The sequence below is a fragment of the Monopterus albus genome, unplaced genomic scaffold (genome assembly GCF_001952655.1).
Source record: "Monopterus albus unplaced genomic scaffold, M_albus_1.0 scaffold343.1, whole genome shotgun sequence".
Lineage (NCBI taxonomy): Eukaryota > Metazoa > Chordata > Actinopteri > Synbranchiformes > Synbranchidae > Monopterus > Monopterus albus.
Window position 1 is genome coordinate 458,498 of NW_018128223.1, and position 26,629 is coordinate 485,126.

The following is a 26,629-nucleotide window of genomic DNA, read 5'->3' on the forward strand; positions in this document are numbered from 1 at the left end:
GGATTATTCCCAATCATGATGTAAACTACACTGCATTTCCACTGAGAAACTGCAAATTTGCTTTCACATATTTTGGTAATTTTTTTTCATAATAAACTGCATAATATGGACATAAACATGTTAAACAGTAGAAATATTAGGCCTAAATACTATGGTACTGACGGGAGGTGATTAGGACAGAACAACGCCATCAATCACGCATCTATTTACAGTACCACAATGACAAGCGACCATGACAGCTACTTTTTTACATCTAGCTTACAACTGTTTCTAATGTAGTTAGTGTTAGTTTTTTTCACTAGAATTAAACGGTAGTTGTTATCAACAAAAGACAATAGAGAGAGACCAGCAGAGGAGCGGGCGGGGAAAATGGGAGACAACCCTGCGGAGAAGCCGATGGAGAAGCTAACAGACATGACAGCGGAGGAAAGAGAAGCACAGCCGCTAGAAATGCCATCTACCTCCGGTAAAGCCCGCCAAAATCCATAAACACCATGTCCGCCAACAATCGGAGCGCCTTCCCCCTTAAAACCCAGAAAATATAGAGAAGAGTTGATCAAATATGGGTTCACATGCATCGTCATAAACGAGGCACAACATCCCCAGTGTGTAGTATGCTCAGAGGTTCTGGCACATGAAAGCCTTAAGCCTGTAAAAATGCTATGACACCTGAACACCAAGCATCCCAGTCTTGCTGGTAAACCTGTTGATTTTTTCCTCAGAAAAGAAGGAGAGTTATGAGGACAAAGGAAATTCTTAACTAAACTGACTACAACAACTGCCAAAGTTCAAAGGGCCTCATATGAGGTGGCATATTTAATTGCACGGGCCAAAAAGCCAAAACACAATCGGGGAAACTTTAATTAAACCTGCTGCTGTAGTGATGAGCAGTTATGCATGGAGATAAACAGACCACTGAGCTGGAGTCAGTGCCACTGTCTGACGGGACTGTTGCCTGTCGCATCACAGACATGGCTCAGGACATCAAGTCTCAGCCGATTGAAAGAGTAAAGAAGGGGAGATATGCTTTACAATTAGATGAATCTACTGATGTATCAAATACTGCCCAGCTCCTTGCTTACGTTAGATATATTTTGAGGGAAAACTTAACGAAGAGATGCTCTTTTGCTCCCAGCTGGAAGGGACTTGCACAGGTGAGGATATTTTCAATAAACTTGACACAAATCTAAAAGAACAGGGTCTGTCATGGAACGAATGCATTGCTGTGTGCACAGATGGTGCAGGTGCAATGCTGGGAAAAAAAGAAAGGACTAAAAGCAAGAGTCATGCAAGTGGCATCTCACATCAATTTTACGCACTGCATTATCCATCGAGAAGCTCTTGCTACCAAAACACTGGATGTAGAGCTTAATTATGTACTTGAAACTGTGGCAAAAATGGTCAATTACATAAGATCACGCCCACTTAATATGAGATTTTTTGCCATTCTTTGTAACGAACTGGGATCAGAGCACCAGGGCCTGCTGCTCCACACAGAGGTCAGGTGGCTTTCGCGAGGGAACGTACTGAGCCGCCTGTATGAGCTGCGAGATGAGGTGCACATATTTTTTTATCGAACAGGGATCCCAGCTTGCTGAGCACCTCACTGATCCTGACTGGCTCACAAGACTGGCATATTTGTCAAGTATTTTCGAAAAACTGAATGGACTTAATACGTGGTTGCAAGGTGAAAACACAAGCATCATGTCACTGAATGATAAGGTCCGGGCATTCACGAGGAAACTGGAGCGCTGGATACAGCGCGTTGAAATGGGACAGATTGATATGTTTTCTGAGCTGGAGGAATTCATGGAGGACAACACACTGTTAGGAGGTCTATCACCACTCACCTTCAAGCACTTCTGGAACATTTTACAAAGTACTTCCCTGTGGAAACGGCCACAGAACAATATGATTGGATAAGATCCCTGTTCACTGTAGACAGGGTGAATCACCTACCGTCTGACATGGAGGATACGCTCATTGAACTGTCTTCTGATCAGACTTTAAAGACCGCATTTGATTCCAAGACGCTGGCTGAGTTTTGGATTTCAGTCGAGAGGGAATACCTGCAGCTTTCCACCTATTTATTTCGACCTATTTATGTGAAAAGACTTTCTCGGCACTGACTTACATAAAGAATAAATAGAGATCGCGACTTAACGTGGAGGATGATCGAGTTGCCATCTCCAAAATCAAACCCAGAATGGACCTGCTTTGCTCCATGCACATTGCCCATCCATCAGATTAGTTGACTTTTTGCGCAAGCTGTGCATTATGCATGCACACATATCACACTGTGTTCGTGTTTTGTCCTGCTCTTACATATTGTGTCCATTTATTACATTTGTTTTTACACTGACATTCATTTTAATATTGTATTAAACCCCTTTATTACTAAAATTAACATTTGGTTGTTAGGTAGTGATCGGTTTGTTGTTATACCTGCTTGATCAATCAACCTGCGCCTCTGTGCGTTGTTCTGTGTACAGCATGTTGCATGTGGCGTGACTGGGTCATGGGTCTTTTGCAACAATATTTTGTGGGTCATGGGCTGAAAACTTTGGGAAACCCTGACCTAAGGCACTTGGACCTGGACAGGTCGCTGGTTTGTCACAGGGCTGACACATAGACAAACAACCACACACACTCACTCCTATGGGCAGTTTAAAGTCTTCAGTCAACCTAAGCTGCATGTCTCTGGACTGTGGTAGGAAGCCGGAGCACCCAGAGAGAACCCACGCAGGCACAGGGAGAACATGCATACTCTGCACAGAAAGGCCCCAGGTCGGCTGGGGCTTGAACCCCGAACCGTCTTGTTGTGAGGCAACAGCGCTAACCACTGTGCCACCTGTATTTAAAATTATAATAATATGTTAGAATTTATTTGTTGATTATATTTTATATTACTAAGTTGAAAATGCAGAGTAACTACTTATAAAAAATAGTGCAGAAAAAATGTTTGCTTTTGAAATTTACTGAAGTAAAGTACAAGCACGTCAAAATTGTACTTAAGGGCAGTAACTGAGTAAATGTACCCAGTTGCATTCCACCACTAAATGTATGTGCTAGGAACTGAGACTTTTAAGAGCTCTAACATTTAATGTGTGCTATGTTCTGTTTAGATCCAACATTCGTCCTGAGAATGAGAATAACAACCTCCATGAGTTTCGAATGCACACCTTTGAAAGAATCACTTACTGCAGTGCTTGCCACATGCTGTTAAGGTAAGAGGCCAGCTATTTTACACACACACACACACACACACACACACACACACACACACACACACACACACACACACACACACACACACTCACACTATAAAAGCACAAAACCCCTTCAAGGATATTGCCAAACTGAAGACAAGCTGTGGACCCTTTCCCTTTGAGTAGTCTTTTGAAAGACCACTAGTCTTTTTTCTCTGAAGCGAACCCTAAGAATTTATTCATCACCTTCCATTTTACTCCTCTCTTCATTTGCACATGTGACATAGTTACACAAAGTTTCTTTTGAATTTGCTGAATGGTATCAGCACCAAGAGGACTGCACCTGGTGGCCTCTCTTACATCAGGAATGATTGAGTGCTCCTGAGAACAGTGAAGAGAAATGTCTTTCAAACTTCAGCACTTCTTTGGGGCAGTGGACAGGAAAGGGGGACAAGATGACTGCACCATGAATATGCAGAGCCAGACATTGAGTGCACCAACATCTTCTGAGGATAAGATTAGAAAAATAAGAATAAACCAGGGATGGGCTCAAGAAGCATTTGAAGAGCAGTTTTTCATTTATCTTCTTTTGGATGTTATTTTCCTGATTATTTCTCATTTTCTTTAAACAGCATTTCAATCATCTTCTCACACATATGTTGGCAAACTCGCGGTCCTCGGCCCATCTTTGTCCCTAAAGGGCTCGGCCTTTCCTGGATGCCATTTTTGTACCAAATCATGTTGCAGACACCTGGTGACATCACCTGTTTCACATGGAATCATCATTTCATTACTGGTCCTGAAATGCAGCCGACCCAACTTAGTTTGGAATGTGTTGCAGGAATCAGAACTGAAGTGCGTGTTTATTTGGAACAAAAAATAAAATTGATGAGGTATCAGATCAAAAAATGTGTTGCTGTATTGTTTTCAATGTAATACAGGGCACAGATCACAGTGGACCACAGGGGACATATCACAGTTTTCATCTTTAATTTCATCTTTAATTTTGATTTTACATATCGTCCCAACTTTTTCTGGTTTGGGGTTGTAGAGTTACAGTATGCTATTACTCATTTAAACTAACACTCATTTGTGTGAGCCAGGAAAGTTTGTGTGCATTTCTGGGGTCAAATCAGGATCAGTGTGAGTCCTTTTGTAAGTCATAGGTCAGCAAGTGAACAGACAATGTGGAAAATTATTTCAATAATACATTTTATGACTGACGTTTATCAATTGGGATTAAAGTTATAAATGGGACACACTGATCTGCACGGAGCAATGATGTTATCAAAGGTGTTCATTAGCAGCCTATCTAAACTAACCCTCTGCCTCTGATTTTAATTTCTTTTTGGTGGCTGTAGTTTGGTGACTTCAGCCTCCTTCTCTCTGACATTTGCATGTGTGTATGTGGCACCCACTGTAAAGTCTAACAGGCAGTCACAGAAGAAAGGTGCACACGCATTGTGTTTTTTATTTCAATACTAGTAATAAGCAAATGTTCATGGCATGATAACTTTCAATTTTCATACCATGGTATACCGCTGCAACCCTGCACTGTCCATATAATCAATTTTCATGTTCTTTTGTCTGCAGAGGCATCTTTTACCAGGGATACCTGTGCCACAAGTGTCATCTAGGTGCCCATAAAGAATGCCTGGGCCGCTTTGGCTGCTGTGGAAAAACAGGTAACATGTCACTGCTCAACTATACACAAAAATATAACCCAATTTTCAATTCAAATTGTTATGAGCTACACTCTAATGTGCAACCCTGTATCAGTTATGCCCAGTCTGCAACAAACTAGTTTGTCACTGAACATAATGTTTTCAAGACAGACATTAAATCTAATTGTCCCTTTAGAGCAGTGTGAACATTATGACAGATGACACATTATGGTGCATAAAACCCAGTGTGTGAGTGGAGGATTTGTTGCACTATGATTTAGAAAAGCTATACATAACTTCCAGAAAAGGATGAGGGGGAAAGGAACCATGGGAATAAGGGATTTTGCTCTAAATGGAGTTTGTTGAAAATGACCAACTCTGAAAACAGGTCTCATCACATCTGTCTTGTCAGAGAAGGTAGTAACGACACTTTAAACTAACTGTAAGTAATCAGCTAACATTAACCTGCTTTTTATTTGTTGTCATTTTTGGCATTTTACTTGATTTGTTAGCTATTTAGTTATCAGTCTTTTTCATGACCTATTAAATACCATAAGTGGGAAAATCCTAACAGTGATTTCTACTGTGTACCTGAATGAAAATGTTAGACTGAATCTGTTGTTTGCTGTGGCAGAATAACATGAATTCGCAGCCATTTGCCAGAGGGTGAATGTTATTGCTATAGAAAATCTTATATATTCTTATATATCAACTAATTAGAAACATTAATATATTATCACAGGACCCGTAACACACACTTTTGTCATTGCTGTAGCCTACACTGTACACCCACTTTTTTGTTTGTATTAATTGAGGCTAGCTAGCAATACAACTATCATTGTTCGGTTGCAAGCAACTGGCCACTTTTTAAGGTGGAATGGTTTCTTGCATGTTACTTAATACATGAGTTAACGCTTTGAATCAGTCACCACAGCTTAATTTTTAACATCACAACTTAGATCATTTGTTTTTACTGGCTCTCTTTTAGGACATAGACTTTACTGATGATTGGATTTTTAAGCACTAACAAAAATCTATGGGGGGCGACAGGTGGGTAGAGCAGTTGTCTCCCAACCAGAAGGTTGAAGGTTCGAATCTCGGTGCCGGCAGTCCACGTGTCAAAGTGTGCTTGGGCAAGACACTGAACGCCCCCGATGGTTAGAGCTGTTGGTTGAAGTGGCGCTGCAAATGGCTGCCATTGGTTCTGTACCGGAAACAAATTCCTTGTGTGTAACATACTTGGCCAATAAAGGTGATTATCCTTATCCTAACATTATGAATTTCAAATTGATTACCGGTAAGTACATTTTGGGATTGGATTGGATCAAGTAAATATTTTTTCCTATCTAGCAAAAACAAAGTGGAGGAGCATCATTCCTGTGCATTAGGCTATCCCTGATTGGGGCTAGTAATGTGAGCTAACATTAGCAGAATGCTTAGTAACAGATACAGTATGTGATGAAGCACATAGCTTAAACCCCTTATGCATCTTGGTGTCAGATGTTTTAGATGTTGACCTGCAGATTTGATGGGCATCTGTGATTCTGAGTAGTTCTTAGAGACATCTGGAATAAAACAGCACTATATTCATATACAAACTTGTAATGGAAGACCTCAACCAGAAGCAGTGTGACCTGTTTTACCGAATACGGAGGTTTGTTGCACATAACTCCTATCAGTTAGAAGGTTATATACAGTAAGTATTTGATCAGGAATGCAAATAATCATTAAAACATCCCCTCTTCCGTGGGTGGGTTTGACACGTCATTGGGTACCATTTCATAAATCCCCAAAGTTGAACAGTTTTGCAGCATTTTAACAAAAGTCTGACTTTTTGTTATTATCTGACTATTTGTTATTATTGGAGGGAAAACTTCAGACATGTGGGATGAAAATAGTCTTCATGCATGTCCACTGCGTGTGTCTGTGTATAAGAGTGTCAGCAAAGTGTTCTGTAATTTCAGACCAGTTTCTAAATGTCCTTTTATGTCTAAAGGTCTGGAGAAGATTGTTTTTATCCAACTCCAGTCTTTTCTGACAGATAATGGCATTGAGGAGCAATTTCAGTGTGGTTTTAAATCAAAACATAGTACCGAGTTTGCGTTATTAAACATCAGTAATGATATTTTGTTGGCTAGGATGCCGGGGATTCAGTTTTATTGGTGCTTTTAGATCTCACTGCTGCCTTTGATACAGTAGATCATGAAATCCTCTTATCTCGATTGGAGCAGTGTGTAGGAATTCAAGGTACTGTTCTTAACTGGTTCAGATCTTATCTCACCAATAGAACTTTTACTGTTAATATTGGTACCGTTCCGCCTCTTCAACAATCCTTTCCTGTGGTGTCCCCCCAAGGATCTGTGTTCAGTCCCATTCTGTTCTCATTGCACATGCTTCCATTGGGATCTGTCTTAAGGAAATATGGCTTTTCTTTTCATTGTTATGCTGATGATTCAGATTTTCTTACCATTAAAGCCAACAAGAGGGATGTCATTACAGCCACTGTTTGACTGTCTGACAGACTTGAAATCATGGTTGGCACTTAAGAACAGGTAGTCAGTCTAGCTAAGTGATGCCAATTTGCTTCACACAATGTATAGTTGAGATTTGGGAGGTGTGCACGTCGGATCGTCTGCAACCATCAGTGACTTACATTTACCCATAAACCCCTTTGCTGCGTAGGTATGTGTTGATGCCTTCAAGTAGTTGCAGACAAGACTAAAATAGCTATAACACTGTGTGTCACTGTTGCATGTGTGTTTGTAATTCCCATAACAAGCTGTTGAAACTGTTCTGCTGAAACTGGCATTTCTTGTGGTGCTATCAGGTTGCAGAGGCAATACCACCACTGCCAGGCAGGAGTGGATCTTGAAAATTCTGGTCGGGGTGGCCAGGCAGATGCACAGAGTCAAAGTGGGGTAGCACATTGGAAATACATGTAAAAAGAAAATTAAACTCCCAGTTCTATGAAATAATAAATCATACCTTGTTAAGAATCACATTGTTTATTTTGTGTAAAAATGAGACACACATCGTGCTTCCTTTGGCTGCGCTCCATATTTACTCCCAGCTGGGAACACCGCTGCTGCACAGTGGCTCCGCCACTGAAGGGATTCATGAAGAGTGCTCCACAACAACACAGTTGGAGAGATGAGTACAAATATCATACCACATGCATGATATAAAATAAAATTAATTTGATCAATATCAATTATGAAGCGACAGAAAGTTGTATTTAAGACAACAGTTTGTCATTGTTTTTCATTTTTCATTCATTAACAGTGACAAACATCACATTGTGACTCTGGCAGAGGTGGCCCCAGAGCTGGCCAATCAGATTTTGGGGGTAGCTGGTGCCACCCCTGGCCACCCTCTTGGCTCCGCCCATGCTGCCAGGCCCATCTGGGCACAGTGTGTACCTGATCTGAATTACTGTAGCTGCAAGAGGACAGCATGGAACTGTGGATACCGACATGTCAGTTTGAATTCCCCCTCTCATTACTCTGCACTGTGCACACTCTTTGCTGGTACATGTGGAGGGATTAATACTTACTGTAGGTAACAAAATAATGTAAAAGTATTTTAAGATCCTGAAACTCATAAATATCCAAGTACACAAAGGCTACTTTGGTACATCCTTATTGGTTGCACCACTTTTTGCTGAATAGGCACCAACAGTGAATTTACTCATGTTAAAGCTGAGAACACCACCATAATACTTGCATGTACAGGTCTTGTCAGTACACCAGCAGGACTACACAAATGCATTCACAGCTACAGAGTAAAGGGTTGTGTACATACAGTATGTGTCAGAGTTAATCTATTGTTTTCCTGCATGTCCCTGTTATTATGTGTTTATATAACAGGTTAAAGTTCACTTGAGGAACAGCGTGAGTTGAGAGTGAGGTGTGTGTGTGTTTGTGTACTGTAGGTACAGATACATATATTCATGGCTTTCTGCCAGCCAACTTGTGCTTGGAGATATGTGTGTGTTTGTACATTTGTTCTGTTTGCACAGGTACATTTGGTATGTGTGTGTGCCTAAGTGTGTGTTTGTGTGTATCTAAGGGGTGTAACCCGTCCCTCAGGAGCCAGTGAAAACAACCCCCCATCCCCTCCCACCTTGTTAACTCTACTATCCTGGTTGTCAGGTAGTGGCAGCGCAGTAAAACCGAGTGAACCATGGTCAGACACGAGCAGCTGCCTTCTCCACTAATGAGGGAATGTTTCCTTTTGCCTTTTATTGTGTAAGTGTTTGTGTACATCCACTAACCCGTCATTCACTATGCCTGCTCTCAAACTTCTTTCAGATCCTGGCTCTGTCAGAACTCAGGTGAGCTGCTGCTGCTCTGTGTCTGTGTATTGATTTGTATACTGTGTCTGCTGCTCACCTCTTTTTCAGAGCTTTGCTGCAATGTATTCTGTTTACTTGATGTATTCCATCTGAAATGTGACTATTTTTGCTGATTCTGAGACTGCTATGTGCTCTGGAAATTCAGTCTTTTACTTGCCAATAACTGGCTATACTGGACGCACTATGCCAGTAAGTATTTTAATGTAAAACAATCATGTCTAATCAATACAAACATCAGTAAACAGCAACATGTCATTATCTAGAAAAATGTGTTTGAAGATTAAAAAAAAAAACACTGCTTTCTGCCACTTTGAAATATTTCTGCTGCATAGACAGTAGCTGACCTGCGGCTTCAGTGCATGTGTTCTGGGTTTTAATTTGTCATGTCTGTGTGCAGACATATTCAGCTAAAAATGAATCTAGCAGGTTATAAGCTAGTAGAAAGAGATAGCATTTGCACCGACTTGGTGTTTGTGGTATATCTACTGTGGTGGTGATTTCTGTATGCACTGTGTGCATCCCTCTCTATACCTGTTTCTTAGGGTAATGCTCTCTGTGCATTTTTTCAGGGCAAAGCTCAAGATCCAGGTGAGCTCAAAACGCAACACTCCCCCTGATATCTGCCCATCTTGCACACATCATCTTCTCTTCCTTCTCTGTTGGTTCTTTTCTCTCTAAACAGTGTACATAGAGACTTCTGCTCTAAAGACAAATGACCAGATTTTTGCAGGTTTTGTTGGGGTGGGTGTGGTTCCTAACTATAGTGTTGGTGGTTCGATCACTGGCTACTGCAGTCTATACGTCGAAGTGCCCTTGGGCAAGACACTGATATCCAAGGTGCCCCTGATGGCATAAGCGGAGTGTGAGCATTTGTGAATTAGTGGGCTCATAGTGTAAAGTGACTAGAATAAACTTTCAACTTTATTTGTATAGAGAGAGGTTAATCAGATCTAATATGGATGTGTTGATTAGGGGCACCACACAAAACTCTTGGGGCCCCCTGGTAGTCACACGGCTCCATAATATGGCAAAAGTACAACAATTTCATGTATTGGCCTACAATGGGAAAAAGTTGAATCTGGTGAAATACGGTAAAAATATCAAATATCACTACTTTTCTTCAAAATGAAATGCTGACATTACAGAATGCATGGCTTTATGGTTTTATACTGTAGTGAGAATAAAAAAAATTTGGTTTCAATGGAAGTCAATGGGGCATTTTTGGCCACGAATGTGTCAGGAGGAAGTGCATAAAAAATACTAAAGCAATCAAATCAATTTTGTTGCCAGTCTTTGACATATCCAAGACTCTATTCACCACCAAAACCACATCCTCCTACTATTTATTATATGGAAAAAAATTCATTTTTGGTGTTTTTTTGTAATAAATAATTCCTAATTCAAATTAATAACTGACATTTAAAGGGTTAAAATCCTGAGAATGATCGAATATTTGGTACTTTTGAGCAAGTCTGAAGTCGTTTAAGAGATTTATGAAAAAAAGTTGATAAAAATATTGAAATATGAAAAATTTATATTCATACTTTTGTACGTGTACATTTTTGCCACAAATGCGTCAAGAGCATAGTACATTTAAGGAGGGCACAAGGGTTAAATGAGCTACAAACTTCTCTTAAATTAGATTCTTTAATGACTCTTTGCAGTATTAAACCATTATTATTGCTCTGTTTCTAATGGATAATTTGTTTTTGGTTGTTGTTGTGCTTTGTGAAATTTGATTTTAGTGTGGTCTCTGGATATTTATTTTGTCTTAAGAATGAGTTTCATGACTATGACTGTTCTTCTCAGCTCTCTCTTGAAAAGAGACTGTGATATCAGTGAAACTATCTGAATAAATAAAGCTGCCAGGCTCAGTGCTAGAGTCTGGCATCAGACCCTGAAAGAGAAGTAAGGCTATAGAAATCTTTCAGTACGCTTTTGTTGGCTTTTCTACACTTTTCATTATGCTCTGACCTGAATTCCCTTTTTTTTCACTGTCCATGCACAACACTCAAATGGGCACTAGAGGCCAGGCTCCAAAAGGGAGTCAGTCCCCATAGACTCCCGGGTTAAAACGCCCAACTTTACAGCAGAAATACCATGTTCACAGCGTGGTACAAAAAGTCATTTTGCTCTCTATAGCCAATTTCCTCTTTCATCCCCTGTACAGTTGCAATGGTTGTTTTTATAATGTGCCTGTTTGAGTTATATTGAGACTAAATGTTATAAATAAGTAAGGGTGTAGCCGTTTTGAGTGACAGGTCAGAGGGTCCTGCCATCAGTGTGTAATAATCTGACACAATCCACAATCATTAATTAGTTGTAGGTGCACAAAACAACACCGCTCATAAGCCATAATGAAAAATGGAATAACAGTTACAGGGCAGATGTCCTGATCATTCATGTTACAGGCAGCAGGTAAAGTCAGTTCGACCTCACTGTTCGCTGCAGTCGCTTGCTGTCCAGTTACAGTTTTTTCAATCAAATTTCAAAAAGACACAGGATACATTGAGTCTAATTTTGCATTTAGGACAGTCTGATCCCAGTGTAGGTAGATGTACATGTAGTTAAGTAATCTTTAACAGCTCCCATAGACCTCAGTCAGATTCTGGATCACCTGTGGTACATCATCATAAAATGCAGGGATTACAATATATTTCACTGTGTTATTTTAAAAACACAGGGGCCGCACAGTGGCACGGTGGGTAGTGCCGTTGCCTCACAGCGAGAAGGTTCCAGGTTTGCGACCTTTCTGTGCGAAGTTTGCATGTTCCCCCTGTGCCTGCGTGGGTTCTCTCCCACTGTCCAAAGACATGCAGCTTCAGTTAATTGGTGACTCTAAATTGCCCATAGGGGTGAATGTGTGTGTATGGTTGTTCGTCTGTGTGTTGGACCGGCAACCTGTCCAGGGTGTACCCCGCCTTTCGCCCGATGCGAGCTGGGATTGGCTGCAGCCTCCCCGCGACCCCATTCAGAACTAAGCCCTATAAAAAATGAGATGACATTTTAAAAACAATGAAATATTTATAAAGTTACATGCAAATAACCTCTAAGACCCCCTGTGCATTTCGCCCACTGTGGGTAGATTACACTGTATACCTGCTGCTGGTTACAGGACCAGCGATTGTATATCTTCCATGTAGAAGCGCTGGTCAGTGATATTAGCAGACTAGTGAGTGACTATTTTGGTGCCATACTTCTACATAAATAGTTTTGTCATGACAATGTAGGAATAGAGTACATAACAAGTAGAAGAAGAAGATGCAGGGAAAGAAACTTTCCTCTCACATATTTCCATGTCATGACCTCAGTGACATCAGTCAGAGTCGGGTATCTGGGATGCATTTATTGGGGATGAGTTTTGATTGGACATTACAAATGCCAGCCCCAACACCAGCTGCTCATAATGCATTCCTCCCTCTACAGTGATTCTCTGGGTGATACCTGGTCATGCACATAATGCACCAATACTGGTAAATGGACTTGTATAGTGATTTTCTGTGCATTGCAGCACATTCAAAGTGCTTTCACACACACCAGTAGGACAGCTACCAGGGGCAACTTAGGGTTCAGTGTCTTGCTCGAGGTCATTTTGACATGTGGACTGGAGAAACCAAGAATCAAATGACCAACCCTTTGGTTAGTAGGTGACCCGCTCTACTTCCTGAGCCACAGCTACCCCATAACACTGCAAAACATGTCCACAGCTTTCCACCTGGAGTGGAGACAGTTCATTGCTGCACCCAGATACACAGAGCCCTATTGTGTTGATTTGTCCCTTAATTTGTCACCTGTCTTTGTGTACTTGGCAAAATTGGCTGCTTTCTTGAATCAGGAGAGTAGAATTTTAATGTGCTCATTTTCCTTTCAAATTTTTTTGTCTTCAAATGGAAAAGGTCAAACCAGACAGACTGAAGATGCCGTCCCTGGTAGTCTAGTGGTTAAGGCACAGCACTCTTGCCGCGGTGCCCCACGTTCAAAACCAGCTTGCATCAGGAAGGGTATCTGGTGTAAAACATGCCAAATGTCAACATGCGAGTCATCAGTGTGATGATTCACTGTGGCAACCCCTAAACAGGAAAAGCCAAAATTGACTTTCTAGACAGACTGAAGATGTGCTCCTGTGGTTGCTCAGTTCACATCAACAATACTGTAACTGCAGATAAGTTGGGTACTCATCCACATCTGTTTTGACAGTTTCCATTTGAAGACAGAAAAATGAAAAAAGAAATTAGCACATTAAAATGTATCTCTCATCCTTCAAAACTTTGGTTCTCATTGTAAGAAACCTATTTTGTCATTACTTGTTTAAATAAAATCAAATAGATTAGTTTGTGTTTTACAAATCAAATATCTCACTTCTGATTTCAAAATGGATTTTTTTAAACTGTACAAAACTAGTATGGTTTAGGTCTGTAAATAAGATCCATAAGGTTAAAATAAATCCTGAATAATGACCAACCGTCTTTACCGCTCCACATTTCTATTTGTCAGGACTGTGCTGTTTCCATAGTGTTCATGTGAAGCACATGAACAGCATGCGGAGGACTCTAATGCAGTCCTTGTTGCAGGTCTGCCCAAGATGCTGGTAATCAGGAACTACTCCGGCGTGCCGAGCCCCACTTCTGGTCCAGCATTGAACATCCAGACCGGTGATATCATTGAGTTAATCTGCGCAGACCTTCAAAGCCTGTGGTGGCAGGTCAGAGGTCACATACAGTATTTCACAAGCCTAAAAAATGGATTTAAATGTCACTCAGCCTAACCCAGGGGTCATCAGCTATTTATAAGGATAATGATAATCACCTTTATTGGCCAAGTATGTTACACACAAGGAGTACAGAACCAATGGCAGCCACCTGCGGCGGCACTTCAACCAATGGCTCTAACCATCGGGGCTGCCGGCACTGAGATTCAAATTTTCAACCTTCTGGTTGGGAGACGACTGCTCTACCCACCGCACCACTGTCGCCTCCCTGATTTATCTCTGAACCCTACTGATTTGTTTAACCAGTTATAAAATATCAGTATCCAAAACTCACATTTTGGCCATAAACCCTTTTAACCTCACATCAGAGTATCAAGCTCACAAGATGTACCTTTTAAATGGCCATCACATTCAATTTTAATACAACATATCACTGTATCACACCTCCCTGCACAAATGAAATCTTTATAGTTCACATGTACTGTGTGTGAGTCATACATTCAGTTGTGTATTTGTGCATATAGACATTGTATAAAAAAGGGCAAATTAGGTTTGTAGTGTGAGCCATCTACACAACAATGGAGGACATTAAGGTAGGCTACTTTAAACCCTTAGACCCCAACTGCCTCAAGTTATGTCAAAAGTCAGTTCTTTCAGTTAAACCTGAACATACAGACACGATACACATTTCAGATTCCATATGACATACACTTTCCCAGAATATCATTATGTTTGATCTATCACAAAGAATGGCCATATACCCGCTTCCATCACAGAATGACAATGCTCTGTTTAACTGCAGAATTCGCCTGAGGAGTTTTCTTCAGTGTCAATGTGATTCAGTGACAATTCACTGTACATCCAGTGGTACACAGTAAACAGGAGCTGCTAATAGTGTGTTCATTATTTTCCAAAATCTAAACAAATATAAGTAAAAAAAACAGACCTCATGCTGTAGTCCACAGTGTAGTTCACCTAATCAATGGCAACATTTTCTCCCGTGTATTGTAAAAGTTTATTTACAGTATATCTGTATATCTTTTCAAATAACTGAAGACTTTTAACATTTAATGTTATAAAACCTTTGAATTTTAAATGCATGCCACTGTTAACCTTATTTTGATTCCTGCTTATTTATGACCTGTCCCAATAGTAAAGCAACCCATCTTAAAATGGTTTTCCATGTAGGGCCAGTGTTGGGGAAACTGCTCTGAAAGCATAGCTCAGTAATTAGTCCACACTGGAAGGGGAACTACAGCAATGCTACCATGGGAGGGAATCTAGTTTGGTTAGCTCAAGCTACTTAGAAAAAGTAGTTCAAACTAGCACCTTTTCAGACAGTATGAACAGCTTGAACAATGGTCTAGTAACCTTGGCCTTATCTTTTTACTTGTTAGAGCAGAATCTCTTGTTTCTACAACACATGAGCAACGTTCTTATCCATGGTTCTATTTGGCACTGGTAATGTCCTTGTCCCTCACAAACAGCATGGTAAAATAACATTATTAAAAAAACCATTCCTTTCTTTTTATTGGCCAAATTGTAGTTGCAGTAGTTTAATGATTAGGCCGGTCACTTTTTATATTAATAGCATTTTCAGCAATTTCCATGCAGAGACTAAAGCCGACAGTGAATTACCTCTGCTCACATTTAATGTCTGTCAGTCCTGGATTAGCTTGTTCGTCTGTACGATATATCACCATTGTTGTTCAAATAATTAAAAATATTAAAAATCCCGGACTGACAGACTGGCAGACAAATTGCCACAAGTAATTTAACTACTTGAATCACTATGCAAATATAGCCCCTTTTCCACTGCCTGGTACCGGCTCGACCCGACTCTGCTGTACTCTCTTTTGGTACCAGGTGTTACATGTGAGTGTGGTGTGGATCCCAATTGCAGACAGAGACCAGGAGGAGTGGGAGCTAAAGAAAGTAGTTTAATGACTACAAAACAGGTAATGCTGGGTGGCAGGAAGAGGAACAGGCTCCAGGAAGTCAGGGAGTGCATGAGGAACCCAGGAGGACCAGGAGTGATGATGAGGAACCCAGGAGGACCAGGAGTGATGATGAGGAACCCAGGAGGACCAGGAGGGACGATAAAACCAGGAGGGATGAGGAGACCAGGAGGGACGAGGGGACGAGGAGGAACCAAAGGGGGGATGAGGAGACCAGGAGGGCCGGCAGCAGGAGAAACACAGAAACCAGAGGACAAGCAGGAGTGCGGGCAGCAGGGGAGACACAGGACCCAGAAGGCGAGCAGGAGAGCCGACAGCAAGGTGGACACAGGAACCAGAGGGCAAACAGGAGAGCCGGCAGTAGGGGAGACACAGGAACCAGAAGACAAACAGGAGAACCGGCAGCAGGATATCAGGTAAGCTGGGATATGTAGATCTGGTGGCCTGAGTGGTACTGGCAGACGGAGTAGCAAACAGAGGAACACGGAATAGCAAGTAGCAGATGGATGAACAGCGGACAGGAGTGCTAGCAGTTAAACAAAACAAAGGCATGGAGTTAAGGACTTACGCAAGATAAAACAAAAACAGCGACGGTGGCTGACTGACCAGGCGTAGGGTACGTGGGGCTGCTGAGTTTGCAGAAGTTAACAGAAACGATGGAGCAGGACCAAGACCGGAACACAGAGACAAAGAAAAAGGCAAGCTCATGACACGCACGCATGGTACTATGGTATCGTAGCGTAGCATAAACGTAGGGTAATGTATCGTATGAACCAGTAAAGAGGCGGTGGAAGACAGGGTGTATATATACCTGACAAGACCGGGAGACAATGAGCAGCAGGTGGGAGAAATGATGGCTGATTGCAGAGAGAAACCGCAGGGGACTGGACCGGGGATCAACAGGTGAACGACATGGTGACTAATTGTGGTGACGTAGCAGCAGGGAGAGCACAGGTAAACAAACATAAATCCAGGAAGCAGATCCTCGTAAAACCATAACAGTACCCCCCCCCAAGGATGGCTGCTAGACATCCCAAAAACAAAACAAAACCACAACAGGGCTGTATAGAGAGGGAGGCAGGGGCCCGGAAGGAGGGCACCAAAATGATAACAGACAGTCATAGGCCAGGAACACCAAGTCCGGGCGGTGAGAATGTAAACATAAAACGACCAGCCAAAAAATGCTGGACTGGACACATTGTCCAAACAAAGAAAAATGACCTAAGTCGCAGGAACCGACCTGCGGGCGGCCTCAATGCCAGACAGGGCCGCGGAGAGGCCGCGGAGAGGCCGCTCCAGAGGACGGCCTTGATGCAGTCAAACAGGTACCAGAGCAAAGGGGGCGTTGGCGCATTTGCCGACCCGCTCGGGACCAGGAACTGGCACTGACGTGGCGTTGGCGTACCAGGCGACCCGCTCGGGACCAGGAACTGGAACTGACGCGGCATTGGCGTACCAGCCAACCCACTCGGGACCAGGAACTGGATCAGGAACTGAGGCAGCATTGGTGATCCCCTCTGGAGCAGGAAGCAGGGCGTTGGCGTCAGCAAACCCCTCTGGAGCAGGAAGCAGGGCGGCGTCATCGTCAGCAAACCCCTCTGGAGCTGGTAGCAGGGTGGCGGGGCCAGCGAACCCCTCAGGAGCTGGTAGCAGGGTGGAGTCGTCGTCATCGACCCACCCTACTGGGGTTGAAAGGAGCGGAGTGGTGGCGTCACCGTTGACCCATCCCTCTGGAGCTGGTAGCAGGGTGGAGTTGTCGTCGACCCACCCCATTGGGGCTGAAAGGAGCGGAGTGGTGGCGCCACTGTCGACCCACCCCTCTGGAGCTGGAAGGAGCGGAGTACTATCGTTGCCAACCCACACGGGATCAGGAAGCAGGAGCGTGGCGTCGTTTCCAACCCACTCAGGAGCAGGGGAGTGGCGTCGTTGCCAACCCCCTCAAAGGCTAGGAGCAGGGGAATGGCATCGTTGCCAACCCCCTCAAAAACCAGGAGCAGGGAAGTGGCATTGTCCCCGACCCACTCAAAGGCAGGAACTGGCTCGAAGGTGGCATTGGCACGCCAGCCAACCCGCCCAGAGACAGGGACAGGAACAGGCTTGAAGGCAGCATTGGTGCCCCGGCCAACCCGCTCAGGGACAGCAACAGGAACAGGCTTGAAGGCTGTGTTGGCGTGTCGACCGACCCCGCTCAGGGACAGGAACAGTAACAGCAGCAAATGCCCTGGCTGGCGGCTCACCATCAGCACACTGAGCGAGCCGGGCCCTGGCGGGGACACTATTGTTGGCACACCCGGGCCCCCTGGCATCAGAGGGGACATCACCATTCTCCAGCTGGGGAACAGGCAAAGGCTGCTGCTGCTGCAGGAAGTGGAGCTGCTGGTCGGGCACAGATGCTGGCACCGGCACTAAGGCGGTATCAACGCACCGGCCGACCCACTTGGAAACAGGACCTGGAACGGACACAGGGACAGACACCAAGGTGGCGTCGGCACACTGACTGGCTCGGGGCCTGGCGGGGACATCTTTGTTGGTGCACCTGGGTTTTAGGGAGTCAGCGGGAACACCACTGTGCCCAGACCGGAGGGGAGGGCCTGTGGAGACTGCATCTCTGGGACTGGCTGAGGCGGCCGGCTGATCCGTTCGGGACCAGGTACTGGAACTGGGGTGGCATTGGCATACTGACTGTCTTGGGCCCTAGCGGGGACGCTATCGTCGGCACACCAGGGGTACGGGGAGTCAGCAGGGATGCCACTGTGACCAGACTAGGGAGCCAGCCGGGGCTGAGGCTGTGGCTGCTGGGGAGCTGGCTGGCGTCTACCCCTCCTCCTACTCTTCCCTGCTCCAGGACCTCCAGGACAGAGGGCCAGCCTGGTACCAAAAAAGGTGAGGAGCCAAAAGTGGTGGGCACTGGAATATGGTCAGAACGCCCACTCGCATGGAGGGATAGACAGGCCAGGGGGTCTGAGAAGGAGAAGGCCTGGCAGCAGCAGGACTGGGGCTCGCCTGGGGATGTAGGTACTCACAGGACGGGGCCTCCCTAAGTGAGCGCAGCATGTCTTCACCCACACGAGGCCCCCCAGCTCCCGGCGGGTGTCTGCTGGGGTCTTGTGTGGCTGGTTCATTCTGTTACATGTGAGTGTGGTGTGGACCTCACATGTAAGGAGGAGTGGGAGCTAAAGAAAGTAGTTTAATGACTACAACACAGGTAATGCTGGGTGGCAGGAAGAGGAACAGGCTCCAGGAAGTCAGGGAGTGCATGAGGAACCCAGGAAGACCAGGAGTGACGATGAGGAACCCAGGAGGACCAGGAGGGACAATGAGACCAGGAGGGACGAGGGGATGAGGAGGAACCAAGGGGGGATTAGGAGACCAGGAGGAACCAAGGGGGGATGAGGAGACCAGGAGGAACCAAGGGGGGGCCGAGGAGACCAGGAGGAACCCAGGGGGGGAGGGGGACGAGGAGACCAGGAGGGCCGGCAGCAGGAGAAACACAGAAACCAGAGGACGAGCAGGAGTGCGGGCAGCAGGGGAGACACAGGACCCAGAAGGCGAGCAGGAGAGCCGACAGCAAGGTGGACACAGGAACCAGAGGGCAAACAGGAGAGCCGGCAGTAGGGGAGACACAGGAACCAGAAGACAAACAGGAGAACCGGCAGCAGGATATCAGGTAAGCTGGGATATGTAGATCTGGTGGCCTGAGTGGTACTGGCAGACGGAGTAGCAAACAGAGGAACACGGAATAGCAAGTAGCAGATGGATGAACAGCGGACAGGAGTGCTAGCAGTTAAACAAAACACAAAGGCATGGAGTTAAGGACTTAAGCAGGATCAAGACCGGAACACAGAGATGAAGAAATGGCGAGCTCATGACACGCACGGATAGTACTATGGTATTGTAGCGTAGCATAAACGTAGGGTAATGATATCGTATGAACCAGCAAGGAGGCAGCGGAAGACAGGGTGTATATATACCTGACAGGACCGGGAGACAATGAGCAGCAGGTGGGAGAAATGATGGCTGATTGCAGAGAGAAACCACAGGGGACCGGACCGGGGGATCAACAGGTGAACGACATGGTAACTAATTGCAGTGACGGAGCAGTGGGGAGAGCACAGGTAAACAAACATAAATCCAGGAAGCAGATTGTTGCGAAACCGTAACACCAGGTGCTTGGCTTTCCACTGTGGATAGTCCCCCCCATAGCATAGCTAGCAGTCACAGCGACACTGCATGAAGCTGTGGTAAGGTCCCTAGCCTACGATGGTGGCAGGGCAGGCTCAAAGCTGTGAGACTGTTGTTACGTCATTTTATTAAGTTTTGATAGTTTTTCAATCAGTGCTACTGATCACCCTTTACATCTGTCTGTGGGTTTTACAAACATTTAACCAATAAAAAGCATTAAGATGGGCATGTGACTAAATCTCGTAACTCCATTGGATCCTGAAGCTGAAGCAAAACCTCATATGAGCTCGATTTAGGTAAAAATGTTAATGATGTAATGGCACACAAGTAAGTCACCATATATAAAGACATAATACCAGGTTTTGACAACATAATGTTGAATTATTTGATACACAGGGTTTTTTTATTTCCTGTAAAGTAGCAGTTTCAGAGATATAGGTTTCTGCTTGACAGCGGCAATATTTTCATAGAACAAAAACAGCTTCATCACCCACAGCACCTGAATCGGTGAAAAGGAGACAACTACATGATGTTTATGTGGACCAAGTCTCCCCAGTGTTGATAACTGGAGGTGCTGAGCATCCAGAGTCGCCACCATGGGAGGAATGAGGAACTCGATCTCTTCCTGTCAACCATCATTTCAGCAATAGTTACATAGGGCTGTAAATTAGCTTTTCTCTGTGTTGCAAGCTAATTGCTCCTGAATCATGGAGTCAGAGTCATGACACAGTTATCTGTCTGTGGTTTCAGGGCAAACTCCTGTCAACAAAAGAGGTTGGCTTCTTTCCAAGCAACTCTGTGAAGCCCTGCCCATGTGTAAGCAGTCTTTCTTTCTTCTCCTTCGGTACATTCCGGCTGTATGTATTTACCAGCACTTCAGCGGCATGGGGATGGCTGGGGATTTCAGAGAGAAAATACCTGGCATTAGAAGAAACCAGTCTACAGGTTTTTATGTACTGACCACGACCATGAGATGGATGTAGCTTAATCTCTAATTCATTGTATCAGTAAAAAGCAAAGAGTAAAACCATATGTTCTGAGGAACAAGAAGTCTTTAACAACTGAACAGCTGAGAGCATAATGTGTATCTTTCCTAAGATGAGTGAACTATGTAACTCTTTTTTTAACATCTTGTCCCGACCACTTGTCATGTTTCATTTGATACCATTCATACTCTGTCCAGCTGCTATGAGTCCTCTAGTAGATAACACACTGTTATCACCATCTCTACACTGTTGTAAAAATAAGAAGTGCATTGAGCTGCTTTACTGAGGCTGAACTGTGTACAAACACCTGTGCTCTATATAAGTTTGTTTGTATGTTGTATGATAGCTGTTGATGTCCACTTTTGCCGTTTACTTCAGGTACCAAAGCCCGTCGATTACTCTTTGCAGCCATGGTATGTTCATCAAATACCTTTCTCACTCATAATTTAATAAGGAGGTGAAAGTCTTGATAAAGGTGATTGTTAATGGATATACTGTAATAAAACATTAAATACATACTGTATGTAAATCAGCCAAACCACGTCCAGGATATTTTGTTTGCCTTTAGCAGTTAAACTCTGTAGCTTTACTCTAACCTGGAAGTCTAAGCCAACTGAAGAGCCATTATATAGATATTAAAAAAGCAATGTGATCAGCAGTGTGAAGGCAATAACTTGTCTAACCTTCCACAATGAATTTTAGGGTGGTTAGGTTTCTTTCTGTTCTTTTCTCCTTTTCTTCCCCAACTCTTCCTCTTGTCTTCTGTGTTGCAGGTTTGCAGGGCCCATGGAGCGGCTCCAGGCAGAAGCGCAACTCATCAACAGGGTCAACAGCACCTATCTGGTCCGCCATCGCTGTAGAGAGTACACGGAGTATGCCATCAGCATAAAGTAAGCCGTCTTTTTCTGCCAGGTCATTCAGTAAAGGTCTTACATCAGCCGCTTAGGTGGGAAATGTGTCTCTATCAATAAAAGCAAAATGCAACAAAGTGTGATGGACAGTGGAAATGTGTCTTTATAGATACTTTTATACTTGTGTGCTTATACTTACATTGTCGCAGTCTTGGTCCATCTCCACCCTATGTTTTCTCTGGTTTGTTCCTCTGGACATTTCTAAAAACTCTCATTCTCCATCCAGTTTCCAGTTTTCCCTCCAGCTTTGACCCTCACATATACTCACACACATACACACACACACACACACACACACACACACACACACACACACACACACACACACACACACACACACACACACACACATTGATTAGGTCATTGCAGTATATACTGTAAAACTGGAAGTTTTTTTGTTCATTGCCAGTTTGTCTGTTGTGTTGATCATAGCCTTTGGGCATTTAACAGCATTCTTGCATTGTTTGCCCATCTGCTTTGCCTGCTTTTGGTAAATGTGATTAGATCCCATCAGTTTCACCTGGGCTGTCATTTTTTTCTACAAAATTGTCACCTATCAGAATAATTAGATAACTACATGAAGACTTGTACACAGTGACATAAAGGCAGGACTGGAACAAGCTTAGGAACAACATCTGCCATACTGGTTCCACACATGCACCCATCATTCACATGTGACAAACCTTTGGGACCCCACATATTACACTGTCATGGTCTTGCCAGGAACTAGGGGCCACAACCAATTGATGGCACTTATCAGAGAGGGAAATTACACTCATAACTTATTCAATGGCCCACAGGTACAACAACGACGTGAAGCACATAAAGATCCTGACTAAGGAGGACTGCTTTCACATCACTGAGAACAAGAAATTCAGGAGTATATTAGTGAGTCTTTTCAACCTGTTTTACTTTTTTAATTACGCTGCAATTCATAAATATGTTGTCAGGTTCACATAATGACATGTCAGAACCTAAATTTTACTTTAGCTGTGTGCACAAACATAGGCATGTTTAGAGACGTGTTTATACTGGCCTGAAGGCTTCAGCATTGTTGATAAGTTCAGTGCATTTTGGAAAGGTTCACCAGTCCTATTTATAACAGAACCGTGCTCTCTGATTTCCTGATTAAAATGTTTGAATATCAGTGTGTATAAAAACAACATATAATTTCAATTGGAATCAGAAGACCTCATTAAAAGTTCTGTCCAATGCGGTTGTATTGACTTATTATCTTAGACTCCTTCAAAGCATATAACATACACAACCTGATTTTCTCTACATTGCACAAATTCATTATTCTTGGGGGCACTTCTCATCTCCAGCAGGTTGCCTGCAATAGCTGCCATGGAAACAAACATTGTTTTCATGTAGACTTTTCATATTTTGACAGTGTATTAATGAAACATCATTTACATATCAGTGATAAGAGCTAAAAATACAAAACCTTTTCATAGCAGATTTTCAATATAAATGTAGCAGTACACAGACATGCAAATATCTTACATATCTTACTACTTTGATGGCTTATTTGTATACGTGTGTGTGTGTGTCCAGGAGCTGATTGAGTACTACAAACACCACTCACTGAGAGAGGGCTTTAGGAGTCTGGACACTACGCTGCAGTTTCCTTTCCGAGAACTGGAGAGCACTACTGTGCACCGCCTCAACCGGCCTGGTGGCAATGGTGAGTAGACCTGTAAAGTTACTGAGAACACAAACGGTCAACCATGAAGACCCTACACTCAAAGAAACTGATTTTATACTTATGTGAGTTTTCTCCTTCTGCTATGCAGGTTTCACATTCTGTCTTTCACTTTTAAATGACTATTTTCTAGGTCTGTCAATTGAAAAAATGTTCCATTGCAGATTCATCTCATGGCCATAGTTAATTGAAGATTAACTGCACATTTGTATAGTATCTGTTTAAAATGTACTGTAAAAGGACATTTTCTTATCAGCACGGGGCTGGACAAGAGGTGCTTTGTACAAATAGACACATTCATTATTGGAAATCAGTGAGCAACATAAAACCAGTGGTGGAAAGTAAATTTATTCAAGTACTATATTTAGGTATACTTTTGATGTATTTGTACTTTACTTGATTTTCTGCTGTGCTTCATACTTAAACCTATGTAAATATTCATCTTTTTACTGCACTACATGAATGTCATGAGACTCACAGGACTAGAATGAAATACAGTATAATCCCAACACTGATCCTCAGTGGAAAATGTACCCAGCAGTATTTTAGCTCCCACTTTACCAGCTGCAACAATAAAGTGATGAACACAATAATGCATCAGTAAATAGTATAATCCAGTTATATGACAATGTGTAATGTGCCATTCTACATGATGAATACTTTTACATATATTTAAGTAAATTCTGATCCAAACTACAGCTAAGGTGAGGAGTCCTCCCAACACAACCTGAATTAATCATGTCAAAAAATTTGTGCCTGTCAGGTCCACTCAGCGTGACCTGCCTCTCTTCTTCCTTTCTCTCTCTCGTGAGGCGCATTCCCTTGATTACCACCCTTCCTTATTTAAACCTCTGGCAGACGCTCCGTCGTTGCTGGAGCATTACTTAAATATAAATATATGTAAATGTGTGTACTCGTACTTGACTGGATTTCAACGCTGACAGTCCCTGTGCTGTGGATTTCTTTTTGTACATTGTTTACATGTGTTAGCAATACGTAACCGGTTTCAACACTGACAGTTCCTGTGCATTTGATTTCGGTACGTTCGCTACTCTGCTTCCCTGACGGCGTTCGCTAATCCTCCTGGTTATTGTCTCCTCATCTGCTCGTCCTGGTCTCCTCAGCCATCACTGCCCTACCCTGGTTATGTACTCTATATTGACTCAGTTACTTTGTTTGTGTTCTCCATTAAACCACCTTTTTCACTAGCACATGGGTCTGCATCTTGGGTCCTCCCTTTTGCTCTCCCTCACCCCCTGGTGAGGGGGACTCAACCATAACAGTGCCGTTAAAAACAGTGTTATTAACTTTGCTGTTTTCTGCTGTTTTCTTTTAGTTGCTATATTTCTTTTGCAATGCTGGAAAACTGATAATGGGTGTTTATGCTGTGTTTTATAGAGTTTTGAAGAAGGAAAAACTGATTTTATCCAATGCATTAATTACAACCACAGCAACACGAGTATTAATAAAAAATATAAATGAATACATGTCCATAGAGAATCACTTAACAGTGTGTGGGACTGCAGGGCTGAACTCACCTTCACTGTCTTGTGAAAAGATACCGTGCATGTTTATGTGTGTACCTCTGTTAATCAACCTGTTCACATTGTGTATTCCAGTGTGGTCCACAAAAATGAGGCATGTAAAATACAGTTGGGGTGTTGGTGACTGTTGGAAGTGGAGGCCAATCTCTCCTCATATTGCTCATAGCCAAACACCATTACAGGCTGCAGAGCTGTGTCTCTTTAAAGCATGCTAATAACTCAGGCCAGTTAACTTGCCAGCAGTATTGTTGGGAGTGCCTGGTTTTTGATAAAGTCTGGATATTTATCTGCCTTTGTGGGGATTTTCTATTACCAGTGACTGAAATGTGGTTCCTGTGCAGGTGGTGTAGAAAGTATAAGAACAAATTAATTGAGATTTTGAGGAGATGTAAGAAACTATATTACCGTATTTTCCGCATTATAAGGCGCACCTAAGAGCCTTAAATTTTCTCAAAAATTGGTCGTGCGCCTTATAATCCGGTGCGCCTTATATGTGTTCCAAAATCTGTAAAAATGTTGTTGTGCGACTTTGGTAAGCGCTCCGCTTGATTGACTGTCGGACCATTTCCCGCTGACACAGGGACGTAATACGTACACTACGTACGCTGGCAGCGATAAACCAGTCTAAACCGGTCTAAGGACCCCCGAAAATGGCACCAGTGAAGAGACATGCTTACGAGGCACAATTCAAACTACAGGCTATCAGTTACGCGGTTGTAAATGGGAATAGAGCAGCTGCGAAAGAATTCAAAATCAATGAATCTATGGTTCGGAAGTGGATTTGTGGGAGAAGATTGATTAAAAAATAATGTGAGTGTATTGTTAAATAGTAGAATAAAGTTCAACTAAACTCGCTGTTTTGCTTCCGTTACGTTTTAGCGTGCGCCTTATGTATGGGTTAAGTACAGAAATAGACCCCGTAATTGAGACTGCGCCTTATAATCCAGTGTGCCTTATGGTGCAGAAAATACGGTACTCTAAAGTATTAGAGGATAATAAAAATAACATGAGAGGTACTTGGAATATATTAAATAAATTGATTAGAAACAGTTCCAGCAAGAGTAACTACCCTCAATATTTTCTGGATAATGATACACCGGTCAATAGATTGGAGGATGTAGTTGATAAGTTTAATAGGTTTTTTGTGAATGTTGTTAGCAAGAAGCATTTGTACAGATGATAGATCCGTCACTATAAATAATAATACAATCGAAAGGAACATAAGTTTTATGTTTTTGAAGCCCATAGTTGAAAAGGAAATTATAGAGATAGTGAATAAATGTGGTAACAAAACATGTAGTGATAGTGATGGTATCACTATGACAACTGTTAAATGGGTAATTGAGGGGATATGCAAACCATTAACCCATATTTTTAACATGTCGTTTCGACTTGGGCAGTTCCCCAA

At 43.1% G+C, this 26,629-nt stretch overlaps 2 protein-coding genes across 4 annotated transcripts in view; one reads left to right on the forward strand and one right to left on the reverse strand.

The window, feature by feature from the left end:
• The window catches only part of vav3 (vav guanine nucleotide exchange factor 3), a 114,352-nt gene that overhangs the window by 80,968 nt on the left and 6,755 nt on the right, over nt 1–26,629 (forward strand). For 2 of the 3 annotated variants that reach the window (XM_020625019.1, XM_020625020.1), the window contains exons 16-25: nt 3,126–3,227; nt 4,803–4,894; nt 9,184–9,206; nt 9,797–9,815; nt 13,799–13,929; nt 20,826–20,891; nt 21,440–21,474; nt 21,835–21,951; nt 22,773–22,860; nt 23,530–23,659. In XM_020625019.1, the coding sequence (XP_020480675.1) occupies nt 3,126–3,227; nt 4,803–4,894; nt 9,184–9,206; nt 9,797–9,815; nt 13,799–13,929; nt 20,826–20,891; nt 21,440–21,474; nt 21,835–21,951; nt 22,773–22,860; nt 23,530–23,659 (803 nt within the window). Of the gene's footprint in view, nt 1–3,125; nt 3,228–4,802; nt 4,895–9,183; nt 9,207–9,796; nt 9,816–13,798; nt 13,930–15,801; nt 16,310–20,825; nt 20,892–21,439; nt 21,475–21,834; nt 21,952–22,772; nt 22,861–23,529; nt 23,660–26,629 lie in introns of those variants that run through there. The other variant, XM_020625021.1, reaches the window with a different exon arrangement.
• LOC109974686 (uncharacterized) lies at nt 16,270–19,188 on the reverse strand. Its single transcript, XM_020625023.1, has 2 exons — nt 16,462–19,188; nt 16,270–16,347 (listed from the first exon to the last, which is right to left on the reverse strand). Exon 1 carries the CDS (start codon nt 18,215–18,217, stop codon nt 17,573–17,575), a length of 645 nt encoding a protein of 214 aa, XP_020480679.1. The 5' UTR covers nt 18,218–19,188; the 3' UTR covers nt 16,270–16,347; nt 16,462–17,572.

Coding starts and splice junctions, on each gene's coding strand:
- LOC109974686 (XM_020625023.1), bottom strand. CDS start 18,217: ATGGTGATGTCCCCTCTGATGCCAGGGGGCCCGGGTGTGCCAACAATA.